We start from the raw sequence: 14,865 nt of genomic DNA on the forward strand, positions 1-14,865 counted from the left end.
GTAGGGCACAGGAACCTGTTTTAGCAAGCACTCCAGGTGATTTTGAGGCCTGATAAGTTTGAGAATCATTAATATTCTTCTTCCATATTGTAGTAGAATATGTTTATCATGAATGGGATTCCATTCCAGCAGGAGAAAGAAAATTCCTGGAAGAATTTTCTGCTGCATGCTGAGTTAGGATGCCATGGATAAGATAAGTGTGTGGCATAGCTGAATTAACTGGTCTTAGGGTTTTCAGAAATAAGTCCTGGCCATTCCAATCTGGACCGGTTGTGTTACTTAGATAAACTTTCTAAGGCCAAGACTAGGAGCAGTTACTGAAGAGAATCAGAGGAGGAGCCAGCGTGGCCTGCATCGGTTATTCTTTAAAGAGGGGGGAATCCAACCCCCAAGAAAGAGGCAGAAAGGGGGAGTAGTGAGTTCCTAGGACCCTGAATGATACAAGCAGCAACAGACCCTGGTGGAGATGGAGGGACACTCACGAGCAAGATCTTACTCCACTTGGCTCAGCAAAGGACAGACACCCTCCCCTAGCTGCAGGCACCACCCCAGCCTGCTGAGCTCCCTCAGCTGCAGCACAGTCAAAGCTAGAAGTTCTCAGGTGGGCTGTGCGTAGCCAACAGATTGAGGATGTATTTTGGGATGTGGGTAGCTGACCCAGTGAAGTAATCCCTATATCGTTATAATTTTTCTGAATTTGTTATTCTGGGAATAATCATCATGGGACAATGGCAATAAGATCCAAGCAAGTAAAACAGATGATTTTTCATTGTTATTATAGAATATCTCACCCCCCCTGAAAAAATTCAACGCATCATGCCATGGGTTTGTGAACACAGGCCTTGTGTGTGCAGCAAGGCCTAACATGCTTTATACCACTGAGTTAAAAAATGAAAAAAACCATGCAGACAAATGTGTATAGTATGCATGTATAGTAATTTTATGTTAAAAAAGAGAAAAAAAAATTTGCTTGTGATATATAAAATATTTCTAGATGATCTCACAAGAAACTGGTAACATTGTTAGCCATTAGGGAAGGGAACTGAGTAGCTGGGGGAGAGAGGAGAAAGGTTTTTCATAATTAAATCTTATGTACCTTTTAAATTTGGACCATGTAAGTATATTATGATTCAAAAATAAATAAATGAATATTTTTTAAATAAAAAAAATAATCAGCTTTTATTGTCCTCAACAACAGAGAGAGTCAAGCCTGAAGTCTGTGGGAATTAAGTGCCCCACTCTGGAGTGTGGAAGCTGCGGCAGCATCTGGAGGAGCTTCCTCCGAGATTCCTTGGTCCAGCCACCCTGGCAGAGGCATTTCTGAGGAATCACAAGTTGCAGTGATCAGCAGGGAGGAGGACACTGAAAAAAGATGTCCTGCCTGAAATCAGCCACTGTGCAGAGCTAGCACCCGGGAAGACACAACCCCCTCTCCTGTGGGTCACATCTTTACTGGAAAGTAGGTGGGAATTCACACGAGTAACACCAAACATCCTCTTCTCTTGGTGTCTCTCTCTCTCGTTTCTCTCCGATTCCACATTCCTCTGATCTTTGGCCACAGGGTTTGATTTTTGAGAAGAGAATGTTGAACAAGTCAATTTCTTGTCAATCCGAGTCTGAACTCTCATTTGACTTAGAAGACTTATGCTTTCGTTTTTTCTTCTTTTTCTTTTCTTTCTTCTTTTTCTTATGCTTTCCTTTCTTCTTCTTCTTCTTGTGTTTCTCTTTACATTCTGAGGAACTAGAACTGCTCCCATCTTCATCTGAGGTGGAATCCTCCAGTAACTGTTTTAACTGCTGTATCCTAAACATGTCAGATTGACCAAAGAATCATATTTAACTTAAAAAAATTTTTTTAGATAAAAATATAAGAGCAGTAGTGAGGGTAAAAAATGTCATGAATAACCACCTTACTAAAGACAGTATGTATTTTTATTGTTGCATGTTTTCTCCATTCTTGTCCACATCCAGGCCTATTTTACATTAATGTAACCAGTGTACAAACCATTTTGTCTTCTTTTTATTGTCCTAAACATTTCTGCATGTTTCTATAGTCCTTACTATTATAACTTCTAACAGATGCATACTTTCCTAAATCATTCCCCCACTGCTCAACTTCATACTAGGTGATCTACCTCCTCAACAATTATAACTCAGTACCACCAATTTGAAAAAAACTTTTGTTTTTTCACCCTATCTTTATTCACAAATAAAAATTAAATCCCTATGTTAATCATTAGTCAAAGAATAATTTTTAGCAATAGCTCAGATCCTTAAAGACATTAGAGAAGATAAACTAAATCTCTTGAAAGAGAATCAATCATATAGTAGACCTAGACACTACAATGTGGGTTGCCAACATCAACTATCAGTGGTGTCGGCGGGCTGTGCCAAGCCCACTGCTTTAAGCTAACTCAAGTAGAACAAGGCTGGCCTGCTCATTCCCCACACACTGGCCTTTTCAGTGATTACTCCTGCCCTCTATATATTTCACAAAGTACCATACTTAGTAAACCACTCATCTAATACAGCAATAGTTGTTTCCAACTTTATGTAATTTGAAACTTTAAAGAGGGTATTGTTATCATCAGGATGACCTCACCTTACATCCTTTTCATGTCTTTTATTCTCTCGTATGATGTCATACATGGGATCTTCATGTGCCTTAAGGGTCAGAAAAGGTTAAGGTTGCAAAAAAAAAAAAGGTTAAGTTTGGATTAGGCTTCATGGACTGTTAGTTAAATAAAAATTAAATCCCTATGTTACTAAAACCAGTTATTTTTTTCCAGTTTGGTATAGTTTTTTGTTCAGTATGTTCTAATCCTTCCTAAGGGTCACCATCACTGCAAACTCACTGAGGCTACGAAAAGGATTTTCCAATTAGAAAAATATAGGATATAATTTAAAATATCCTATAGGAAATAAACCTTGGCGGAATCATGAAATACTATTCAAGGTAGAAATATTGAAGTAATTCTTTGTTCTATGTCAATAGATGACAAAGAGACAGTATTAAGAAAAATAAGTGAATTACAAAATGATATATACAGGAATGACACATTTATAGGTACACAAAAATATAAGTTAAGTACTCCAAACAAAGTCTGGAAGTATAGATAATTTAAAATGACTTGAATTACTTAAAAATAAGAATACATGTAGGGAAATGTTATGCTATGTGAATTATCTCAATTTTAAAAAAGAATGTTTATTGTAGAAATTTTAGATGTTATCAAAAAAATAAATTAAAAAAAATCTATTACCTCATTACCCAAGGATAATTACTATTAACGTTTGGTCTCTTTCTTTCAATCATTATTCATAATTTATGAAAAATTATATGTACAACTCTATTGCTTTTCACTTACATTTTCATGAACCTTTTCCCATGACATTACACATTCTTCTAAAACATAATTCCTAATGGCTAAATAATTTGTATATTACAGTAATTTATGTTGATATGTTGGACTATTAAGTTTCCTATTTTTCCTTAGTTTCCATTGTTTCCAATATATAAATAATTATGAAAGTTATCCTTATACATACATAAACAGTTGTGTATATACTGATGTTCTCTTATATCCTGAAGGTAAATTCTTAGAAGTGGGATTTCTGAGTCAAAAAAGAAAATGAATATGTTGAAAGTTTTTCAGATTTATCACCAAACTGTTTTAAACTATCTGTAAAAATTGATATTCCACCTAGAATTGGGATAATTCATCCAAAACAAGTTATTTCAGATTATTAAAATGAAAACACAGTATTTTAAATTTCTTAAAAACTTTGGAGAATGTCTGTTGATCCCAGTTTGATATATGCTGATAACCTCAGTACATCCAGATAGCAGCATATTTCACTTGGCAGAAGCAGTTACTGAATGGTGAACTAACACCTCTGAGAGGTGACTCTGTTCAAGTGAGGAAAGGATAGATCTATTTTACTGTCATCTAAAGAGCATATATAATTTACACACTTCTAGCTTATAATTTAAAGACATCTAATATTAGATACAGACTGGGAAATTAAAACCTTGATTTTAGTTATGAAACATGACTTTTTATATAATAAGTTAAAAAAGGTGATTGAATAAATAACAATGTCTGCCTCAGAAAAAGAATCACTATTATAAGCAAATAACGCTTTAATAAGAAGTTAGTTTTTTGTTAAAGAACTAATCTGTCAGACAAATGTAATTGAACAGAGATGTAGTTAACAACAGATACTTTACCAAAAGGCTTCTGGGAATGTATTTTATGTGAACTTCCAGTTCACTGATTGCTGCTTGATTCACTGATATTCACTATCTCTGATAAATGTAAATTGAGGGCCGGCCCCGTGGCTTAGCAGTTAAGTGCGCGCGCTCCTCTGCTGGCGGCCTGGGTTCGGATCCCCGGCGCACACCGATGCACCACTTCTCCAGCCATGCTGAGGCCGCGTCCCACATACAGCAACTAGAAGGATGTGCAACTATGACATACAACTATCTACTGGGGCTTTGGGGAAAGAAAAGGAGGAAGATTGGCAATAGATGTTAGCTCAGGGCCAGCGTTCCTTGGCAAAAAGAGGATGATTAGCATGGACGTTAGCTCAGGGCTGATCTTCTTCACACACACACGAAAAACAATAAAGTGAACAATTAAAAAAATTAAAAAAAAAAATGTAAATTGACATGATGGGATTCTACTTACTACTCTGAACTGTTCTAACTTTTGGTTGCCTTTGATAAAAAAAGGGCATTCTTTGTCGCCTGTTCGGTGACCATATCGTTTACAACGCCAACCTAAAAACAAACAAAAAGGAAATATTTCTGTAAGATAATACAGTTTCATTTAATGAAGAATCAGTAGAACATATTAAAGTTTTTCTTCATTAAACTCTAATTCTGAAAGCAAATGCAGTCAGTGGATGAACCATGTAAGAGCCTAGAAAATAAAGGGAAACTGCTTTCCCAAGCATCCTTTAATCTTTTAGCTTTAGGAATAAATATTACCACACCAGGTATTAGTTAAGTAATCCAATGTAAAAGTACTATAAAGAGTGAATTTATTTATTTTTAGTCTGTAGCTTACTGTATTTTACAAAAACTAAACCTTTTCATCAAGTGACTCTGATTCTCATTTATAATTTTAGACACTAGAGCAAATAGCTTCTTTCTCTGATTGAATCAACCACTGTACAAATCCATCATTTTTAACTAAACAAAATCATGAATTCTCTTAAGATGTTAACCCATCAGCACGCTAATACAACTTTACCTGCTGAACAGGGAAATTGTCCTCTTAAAGAGGTTTATTATTAGATGCAGCAGAATGCCCTGATGAGTAGCTGGGAGGAGACATAATAAGAAAATGAATATACAAGTTCCAGGGCAATAGAGAGAAACATACATCTTCGTGGAATTTCAGTGACTATGGACTTGGCATCAGGCATTGAGATGTCAGAAAAATTAAGTGATGAACAAAGCAGGAATGGATGAGATCCTTGTTATTTCTCTCACCTGTTTTCATCCTCTCAGAACCATCTGGATTTGAAGCAAATCAGGATGTCAGATGAGAATGGTGAGCTAAATGAGACCGTGTGTTTGGACATTAAGCAGCTCCAACCGAGGAGGTCAGGAAACATGAATAGGGATTATAGCTAAGATCAAGCCAATTTTGCTCCATGCTGGCAATTACTGAATGTAGTGAAAGAGAAGGCAAGTTTTTCTCTTTTTAATTTTGAGGGTTAGATGGAAAAAAACAATGAAAAAAATGAAGTTTGGGGATTCTTTATTGCTTGCCTCTGAGCTGTCCTTGTGTTTGTCTCCCCCAACATTTAAAGTTCAGGAAAAGATTACATTTCTTCAAACCAATGTCTTTGTGCTGAAGACTCTTACTGTTAAAGGAAAGGTGATTCTTGCAATTCAAAATGTGGTCAATGGACAAGCAAAATTGGCAACACATGGGAGATTGTTAGAAATGCAGAGCATTAGGTCCACCGCAGAAATACACATATTTGAGTTTCAAAAGATTTATTGGTGATCTGTAGACATATTAAAGTTTGAGAACCTCTGTTCTAGATAACACTACAATCAATAAAATCAATGAAAGTATGTATACGTATATGTGTCTTTTATCCCATCTGGGATGAGTCCAAGTTTTGTGGGGCCTGAGCTTAAATTATTGAGGGGGGGGGCTCTTTAGGAAAAATAAATATCTTGCCTTGGCAAATTTTATAAAATCATATGACCATATTAGCACATCGCTGCAGTCCCTGCAAGCCTTTGAAAGGCACAAGTAGCTTTGTACTTGAAACTTGGTACTTGTACTCTGAAGCTTAAGCTTCACTTACTTCTTGGTAAAACTGACTCTGGTCCCAACCCAAACACTCTTATTTTCTAAGTCAGTGAAAATAACTATAAAATGGTAAGTGAAATGCAACTAACCACTTCATCAAACAGAGCAATGGTTTTCAAACTTGAAAAAAAAAAGCTGTAGACTGGGTAAAGAGGACAAACTAAACACATTCATCTGCTTTCATTCCATTCCTGAGATTCCATAAAAATGACCATGAAGAGAATTCTTTTCAAAACGAATAAACCAAGAAGTACCTCAGGAATGGTCAAGTGACAACTTCCATAAAAGGACTGAAAATAGTTGCAAATACGCTCAAATCAACTTATTTGAAACCCTGAAAATTAAGCAAAGGCTTGCCACAATCTGAGGATCATTAATTGAAGAAAAACTAGTGAACCTTAATAAGAACAGCACGATTCTGGCATTTTAATTGGGCCTACTCCCAACCTTGTCTCCCCACTTCCACAATAGTCTTGAAAACCAGCAGCCTTGCAACCATGACAGCTATGAAAAGCAGCAGCCTCACACCCACTGAAGGGGGAAGATTGGGTTTTGAGCCCCTCAAAAAGCCCTAATCCCCGAGCACAGAGCCACAGTGACACAGGGTTTTGTTGCTCTTTGACCGGTCATGTGGTTCACTCTACAGGAAAAGCCCTATCCCCAGAATATTTGTCAAAAACAATCACCTGCAATTGTTTAACATCACAGCTGCCTATGCCTGTGATATTACTGAGTAAACAAGAAGCCAGCCAAAAATTTAGAAGGAAGATCTGGGGAATCATATGTCCATAGAGGGCATTCAAAAATTCTGACATAATCCTGGGAAGCTAGAAGGCTGTGCACATGTGCAGGGCTGTGTGCATGCACAGTGAAGGCCTTATTCTCTCACTGCTGCCTCACCAGGAGGCCCTGTACAAGCAGGCACTAAAGGCTAAAGCAGACATGTAAACTGCATGAGCATTTGAAGGCAAGCCATAACACACACATAAACCTCTTGGCAAAGCATAGAAGGCTTCTTGGATCAAGGCATTTAAGGAAATCTCTGTCAAATTATTAGCTGACCACTCAGCTGAGCAGAGACTTCAGTGGCCATACACTACAGGGAATACAGACTTAAAAAAATCAGTCCAGGAAAGTCACTAAAAATACAAAAAGAAAACAAAAAACTTTGGGTACAAGGGGGAATCTGATTTCCAGACCACTTTATAGTATCTAAAACGTCCAGTTTTCTGGGCCAGCCCCATGGCTTAGCGGTTAAGTGCGCACACTCTGCTGCTGGCGGCCCGGGTTTGGATCCCGGGCGGGCACCGATGCACCGCTTCTCCGGCCATGCTGAGGCCACATCCCCACATGCAGCAACTAGAAGGATGTGCAGCTATGACATACAACTATCTACTGGGGCTTTGGGGGAAAACAATAAATAATTTAAAAAAATAAATAAAATGTCCAGTTTTCACCAAAAAATTATAAAACACACAGAGAAACAGTAAAGTAAGTCCAGATATTGGACTCACTAGCCAAAGACTTTAAATCAGCTGTTATAAAGAGGTTCAAAGAACTAAAGGAAATTATGTCTAAAGAATTAAAGGAAAGTATGAAAATGATGCTGAACCCAATAGAGATTATCAATAAAAAGATATACATTATAAAAAAGAATCAAAAAGAAATTCTAGAGTTGAAAAAGACAACAATCAAAATGAAAAATTAACTGGGTCTTAACAACAGATTTGAGATGGCAGAACAAGAATAAGCAAACCTGAAAATAAGTCACAATTGAGATTATCCAGTCTGAGGAACAGAAAGAAAAAAGAATGAAGAAAACTAACCAGAGCATCAGAGACCTGTGGGATACCATCAAGTTTTGTAGCATACACATAATGAGAATCTCAGGAAAACAAGAGTGCTAGAGAGTGCAGAAACAATATTTGAAAAAATAATGGCCCAAACTTCCTAAATTTGATGAAAAACGTTGATCTACAAATCCAGGAACCTCAATGAAGTCCAAGTAGGATGAATTCAAAGAGAACCATCACAGGCAAACTGTTAAAAGCCAAAGATAACAAGAGAATTTTGAAAGCATTGAGAAAAGACAACTCATCACATATAAGCAGTCCTCAATAAGATTAACAGCTGACTTCACATCACAAACCATGGAGACCAGAAGGCAGTGGAATGACATATTCAAAGTGCTGAAAGAAAAAGACTATCAAACAAGATTTCTATACCCAGCAAAACTATCATTCATAAATAAAGGAGAAATTAAGATATTCTAAGATAAACAAAATCTGAGAGAATTTATTGCTAGTAGACTTACCCTACAAAAAAATAATAATGCTGGGCCGGCCCCTTGGCTTAGTGGTTAAGCGCTCGCGCTCCGCTGCTGGCGGCCCGGGTTCGGATCCCAGGCGCGCACTGACGCGCCGCTTCTCCCGCCATGCTGAGGCCGCGTCCCACATGCAGCAACTGGAAGGATGTGCAGCTATGACATACAACTATCTACTGGGGCTTTGGGGGGAAAAAATAAATAAAATCTTTAAAAAAAAAAAATAATAATAATAATGCTGAAATGATGAAAGGACACTAGGCAGTAATTTGAATCCACATGAAATACAAGCACTGGCAAAGGTAACTACATAGGTATGAACAGGTGTGAAAACTGGACAGTGAAGAAGGCTGACAGAAGAAAAACTGATTCATTTAAAATATGGCGTTCTAAGAGGAGAGCTCTATGAATATCCTGGACTGCCAGAAAGACAAACAAGTGGGTCCTAAAGCAAATTAAGCCTGAATTATCGCTGGAGGCAAAAATGATAAAACTGAGGCTATCGTACTTTTGGGCACACCATGAGAAGGCAGGATTCTTTGGAAAAGGACAATAATACTGGGAAAATAGGAGGCAGTAGGAAAGAGGAAGACCAAGTATGAGATGGACTGACTCCATAAAGGAAGCCATAGGCATGAGTCTACAGAAGCTAAGTAGCTGTTGAGGATTGGACATTGTGGACATCACTCAATTCATAGGGTCTCCAGGAGTCAGAGCCAGTAGCTTGACAGTACGTAATGACAGATTATAAAAGACCGTATATTTTTGGTAACTCTTTTATTCTCTTATCTCTCTTTTTTTTTTAAAGGCCTAACTCTCATTCCACCAGCCCATCAGGCATTCTTTTTTTTTTTTTTTGTGAGGAAGATCAGCCCTGAGCTAACATCCATGCTAATCCTCCTCTTTTTGCTGAGGAAGACCGGCTCTAAGCTAACATCCATGCCAATCCTCCTCCTTTTTTTTTTTCCTCCCCCCAAAGCCCCAGTAGATAGTTGTATGTCATAGCTGCACATCCTTCTAGTTGCTGTATGTGGGACGTGGCCTCAGCATGGCCAGAAAAGCAGTGCGTCGGTGTGCACCCGGGATCCAAACCCGGGCCGCCAGTAGCGGAGCGCGCACACTTAATCGCTAAGCCACGGGGCCAGCCGTCTTATCGCTTTTTAAACACAACTACACAGAGAAATAATTATAAAACAGCGATGATGGGCTTATAATGTATAAACATGTATGACAATATTAGCACAAAAGGGAGAGAAAGGAGCTACATAGGAACAAAGTTTCTGTATGCTATTGAAAGTACAGTAGTATTAATCTAAACTAAAATCAAAAGGCAGATATTGGCAGAATGGATAAAACATGTTTTCCAAGTACAAGAGAAACTTTAGATTCAAAGACACAACTAGATTGAAAGTAAAAGGATGGAAAGAGATACACCTTTCTGTATACTGTATACTTTCTGTATACCGTATTCTGTATACACCTTCAGTAATTGAAACAGAGATGGAGTGGATATACTAATATCAGACAATAGACTCTAAGACAAAAATTGTTACAAGAGACAAAGAAGGACATTTTATAACAATATAAGGGTCAATCCATCAAGAAGATACAACACTTATAAACATATATGCACTAACAACAGAGCCCCAAATACGTGAAACAAAAATTGCCTGAATTGAGGGGAGAAATAGACAATGCAACAATAATAATTAGAGAGTTCAATATTCCACAAGGGATAAAACAACTAGAGAGAATATCAACAATGAAACAGAAGACTTGAACAATACTATAAGCCAACTAGACGTAACAGATATCTACAGAACACTCAACCCCCTAAAACCAACAGAATACACATTCTTTTGAAGCTCACGTGGAACATTATTCAGAGTAGAACAAATGCTAGGCTATAAAACAAGAATTAATAAATTTAAAAGGATTCAAACTATAAAAAGTATGTTCTCTAACCACGAAGGAGACAAATTAGAAAGCAATAGTAGAAGGAAACTTTGGGGATCTGCAAATATGTAGCAATTAAACAATACATTTCTAAACAATCCATGGGTCAAAGAAATTACAAGGAAAATTAGAAAGTATTTTGATCTGAATGAAAATTAAAACACAACATATGAGATACAGATAAAGCAGTGCTTAGAGGGACATTTATAGCTTTAAATGACTATATTAGAAAATAATGAAGATCTCAAATCAATAATCTAAGGTTCAATTTAAAAATCCAGAAAAAGAAGAGCAACCCAAACCAAAGGCAAGCAGAAGGAAGAAATAATAATAAACTACTGGCATATGCTATGCCATGGATGAACCTCAAAAATATGCTAAATGAAACAAGTCATCTGACTTATATGTGAAATCTAAAAAAAAAAACACAAAACACAAAACCAAGCTCACAGATGGAGAGAACAGATTAGTGGGTGCCAGAGCAGAGGCGATGGGTGGGGGAAATGGGTGAAGGGGTCAAAAGGTACAAACTTCCAGTTACAAAATAAATATGTCATGGGGATATAAGGTACAGCATGGTGACTATAGTTAATAATACTGTATTGCATATCTGAAAGTTGCTAAGAGTATATCTGAAAAAATTTTTTAACTATGATGACAGCTGTTAACTAGACTTATTGTAGTGATCATTTCGTAGTATATACAAATATCCAATCATTATGTTGTACACCTGAAATTAGTATGTCAATTATACCTCAAAAAAAAAAAAGAGCGGAGGGCCAGCCTCGTGGCTTAGCAGTTAAGTGCGCGCGCTCCGCTACTGGCGGCCCGGGTTCGGATCCCGGGCGCGCACCGACGCGCTGCTTGTCCGGCCATGCTGAGGCCACGTCCCACATACAGCAACTAGAAGGATGTGCAGCTATGACATACAACTATCTACTGGGGCTTTGGGGGAAAAATAAATAAATAAAATTATTAAAAAAAAAAAAAGAGTGAGGGAGGGCCGGCCCCGTGGCTTAGTGGTTAAGTGCGTGTGCTCTGCTATTGGTGGCTCGGGTTGGGATCCCGGGCGCGCACTGACACACCGCTTCTCCGGCCATGCTGAGACCGCGTCCCACTTACAGCAACTAGAAGGATGTGCAACTATGACATACAACTATCTACTGGGGCTTTGGGGGAAAAAAAAAGGAGGAGGATTGGCAATAGATGTTAGCTCAGAGCTGGTCTTCCTCAGCAAAAAGAGGAGGATTAGCATGGATGTCAGCTCAGGGCTGATCTTCCTCACCAAAAAAAAAAAAAAATAGCGGAGCTCAAGCAAAAGGAAAAAAATTAATTGAAAAAAAAAAGTCACACAAGACCACAAATTTATATGATATATCCCAAAAAGCCAAATTGATAAAGACAGGCTGGGAATGGGGATTAACTGGAAATAGCCATGAGGGATCTTAATGGGGGGGAAGTCTAAAACTTATTTATGGTAATGGTTGCACACAGTAATTACTAAAAATCACTGTATTATACACTCAAAATAGGTGAATTTCATGATATATAAATTAAAATGCAATAAAGCTTTTTTCAAAAAGCCACAAACCGAAAAGGACAGAGAAAAGCCATGAGTCAAATGCAAAAAAATGTTGGACGTCATAACACAGATAGATTAATACTGAATGAAAAGTAGACCCCAGAAAACTGAATTCTAAGGCACCAGAAGAAAGAACTGAGAATTAACTCAATTTCTATTTGCAGAACCTCCAAAAGCTCAGGAATTGGCAGCACAAGATAGCTCTGGAAGTAGAGGTGAAAGAGGAGCTATGATAAGGAGGACTGTTTAAAAGTCCAAGGGCAACTTTCCCTAGCCTAGGTAGAAGGAAGTTTATTGTCAGGAAAAGGTAAAGTATAGGGTCTCTGGTGACATCGGCTACATTTGAAGGCAAGGTGCTACAGTAAATATAGATTACATGAATGAATGAAAAGTAGATGGCAAGATTTCCCAGCCTTTTTCCTCAATTAGCTCTCATAACACTAGCATCATGGCCTTCACCCTCCATGGAGGACCTTCTTCTCTAGGAAAACACAACCCACCCAAAGAATAAAAACCTATAAGGTACTGACCTCAGAGGTTCCCCAATTGATTGCACTAGAAAGATGACCCTACAGTGAAACTCAACAAGCCCTACTCACACACTTAGACCTTCCAATCAGCTTTTTATCTCCCACTTATGAACAAGAATAGCTGTGGGAGCCAGTCTCCAAGATGGTCCCAATAATCCCTGACTCTGAGAAAGCATGCTCTCGAGTAGTCCCTGCAGCCTGCATAATGCTAACTAGTGTAAACTAGGTTATTAGAGAAATGATGATGTGTAACTTCAAAGGCTAGGTCATAAAAGACCTGCCTTCCTATGTCATGGATCACTGACTCTGGGGGAAGCCAGCTGCCATGTTGTGAGAATATTCAAACAGCTCTAAGGATAGATCTATGTGGCAACATAAGGCCTCATGACAAAAACCATCATCAACTTCCAAGCATATCACTGAGCCCTTTTGGAAGTGGATCCTCTATTCCCAGCCAAGCCCTGGCTGACATCCTTTTTTTTTTTTTTGAACACACACACATTAGCTTTTACTCTTCTCTAAAAGTCTATTAAAATGATAGAAAAACCACAAATCCTCAAGGACAAAGAAAACGGGAGAAAGTACAACAGTGACAAAATGTGGGACACTGGAAAGCAGATGGCAAATGGTAACCAACTTAGCTGACCAGGAGAGCTGACTCCTAAGGCACTAGGAAAAGAAAGTCAAGAAGAAATACAACTTAGGGCCGACCTCGTGGCTTAGCAGTTAAGTGCGCGCGCTCTGCTACTGGCGGCCCGGGTTCAGATCCCGGGTGCACACCGATGCACTGCTTGTCCGGCCGTGCTGAGGCCGTGTCCCATGTACAGCAACTAGAAGGATGTGCAACTATGACATAATAACTATCTACTGGGGCTTTGAGGGGAGATAAAAAAAAAAAAGGAGGAGGATTGGCAATAGATGTTACCTCAGAGCCGGTCTTCCTAAGCAAAAAGAGGAGGATTAGGACGGATGTTAGCTCAGGGCTGATCTCCCTCACAAAAAAATGAATAAATAAATAAAATAAAGTGATCTTTAAAATAAATAAATAAATAAAGTTAAACATACACATACCACATGACCCAGCAATTCCACAGGGGGGAAAAAAAAAAAATACAACTTATACTATGAAATCCCCTACAACCTATACTATGAAATCCTCTACAACTTATACTATGAAATCCCCTAAAATTTCAGGAATTGATGGCAACAGACACTTCTGATACCTGAGGAGTAGACGTGTTTCAAAAACAGGAAATATTCCTTTCAACGAATGGTCCTGGGGGCCAGCCCGGTGGCGCAAGTGGTTAAGTGTGCACGCTTCACTTCGGTGGCCCGGGGTTTGCAGCTTCAGATCCCGGGTGCGCACCGACGCACAGCTTGTCAAGCCATGTTGTGGCGGCGTCCCATATAAAGTGGAGGAAGATGGGCACAGATGTTAGCTCAGGGCCAACCTTCCTCAGCAAAAAAATTAAGAGGAGGATTGGCATCAGATGTTAGCTCAGGGCTGATCTTCCCCACAAAAAAAAAAAAAAAAGGTCTTTGAACAACTAGATAGGCAAAAAGAAAATAAAAGACAAAAGAACCCAACCTAAACCTCACATCATATACAGCAATACGTATAGAAATGCAACCGACTTTTGCGTGTTGACTTTGTATCCTGCTACTTTGCCAAATTCATTTATTAGTTCCAACAGTTTTTTTGCAGAATCTTTAGGGTTTTCTAGATATAAGATTATATCAAGGAAACTAATTTTTACCTAGCATTCTATACCCTGGCAAATTAAAAAATCTGTAAAATAAAGATGTTTCCAGAAAAGTAAGGTCTTGAAAATTTTGTCTTCTATGAACCCATTTCAAAGCAAGCTGCAAGAGGATGTGCTCCCCCATAATAAGAGAATATAACAACAAAGACAACTCAACATACAGGAAACAGAAGATCCAACACAGGAAAGAGGCTAAGGGAAACTGCAGAATGATGATGTCTTAGCTCGCAGTGCCATAACAAAACATAGACTGGGTGGCTTAAACAACAGAAATTTATTTTCTCACAGTGCTGAAGACTAGAAGTCCAAGGTCTGGGTGCCAGCACGGTTGGTTTCTGATGAGTGCTCTCTTCCTGACTTGCAGACAGCTGTG

At 38.4% G+C, this 14,865-nt stretch overlaps 1 protein-coding gene across 2 annotated transcripts in view; it reads right to left on the bottom strand.

Annotated features, from left to right (window-relative positions):
* Positions 1 to 917: 917 nt before the first annotated feature.
* LOC131396074 (retinitis pigmentosa 9 protein) overlaps positions 918 to 14,865 on the bottom strand; it is a 32,597-nt gene continuing 18,649 nt past the window's right edge. The window contains exons 4-6 of one of the 2 annotated variants that reach the window (XM_058527975.1): positions 4,692 to 4,783; positions 2,603 to 2,664; positions 918 to 1,804 (exon numbers count right to left, since the gene is read on the bottom strand). In XM_058527975.1, coding sequence (XP_058383958.1) covers positions 1,606 to 1,804; positions 2,603 to 2,664; positions 4,692 to 4,783 — 353 coding nt within the window. In that variant the 3' untranslated portion in view covers positions 918 to 1,605. The remainder of the gene's footprint in view (positions 1,805 to 2,602; positions 2,665 to 4,691; positions 4,784 to 14,865) is intronic. The other variant, XM_058527985.1, reaches the window with a different exon arrangement.

Source organism: Diceros bicornis, chromosome 3, assembly GCF_020826845.1.
Source record: "Diceros bicornis minor isolate mBicDic1 chromosome 3, mDicBic1.mat.cur, whole genome shotgun sequence".
NCBI classification, from domain to species: Eukaryota; Metazoa; Chordata; class Mammalia; order Perissodactyla; family Rhinocerotidae; genus Diceros; species Diceros bicornis.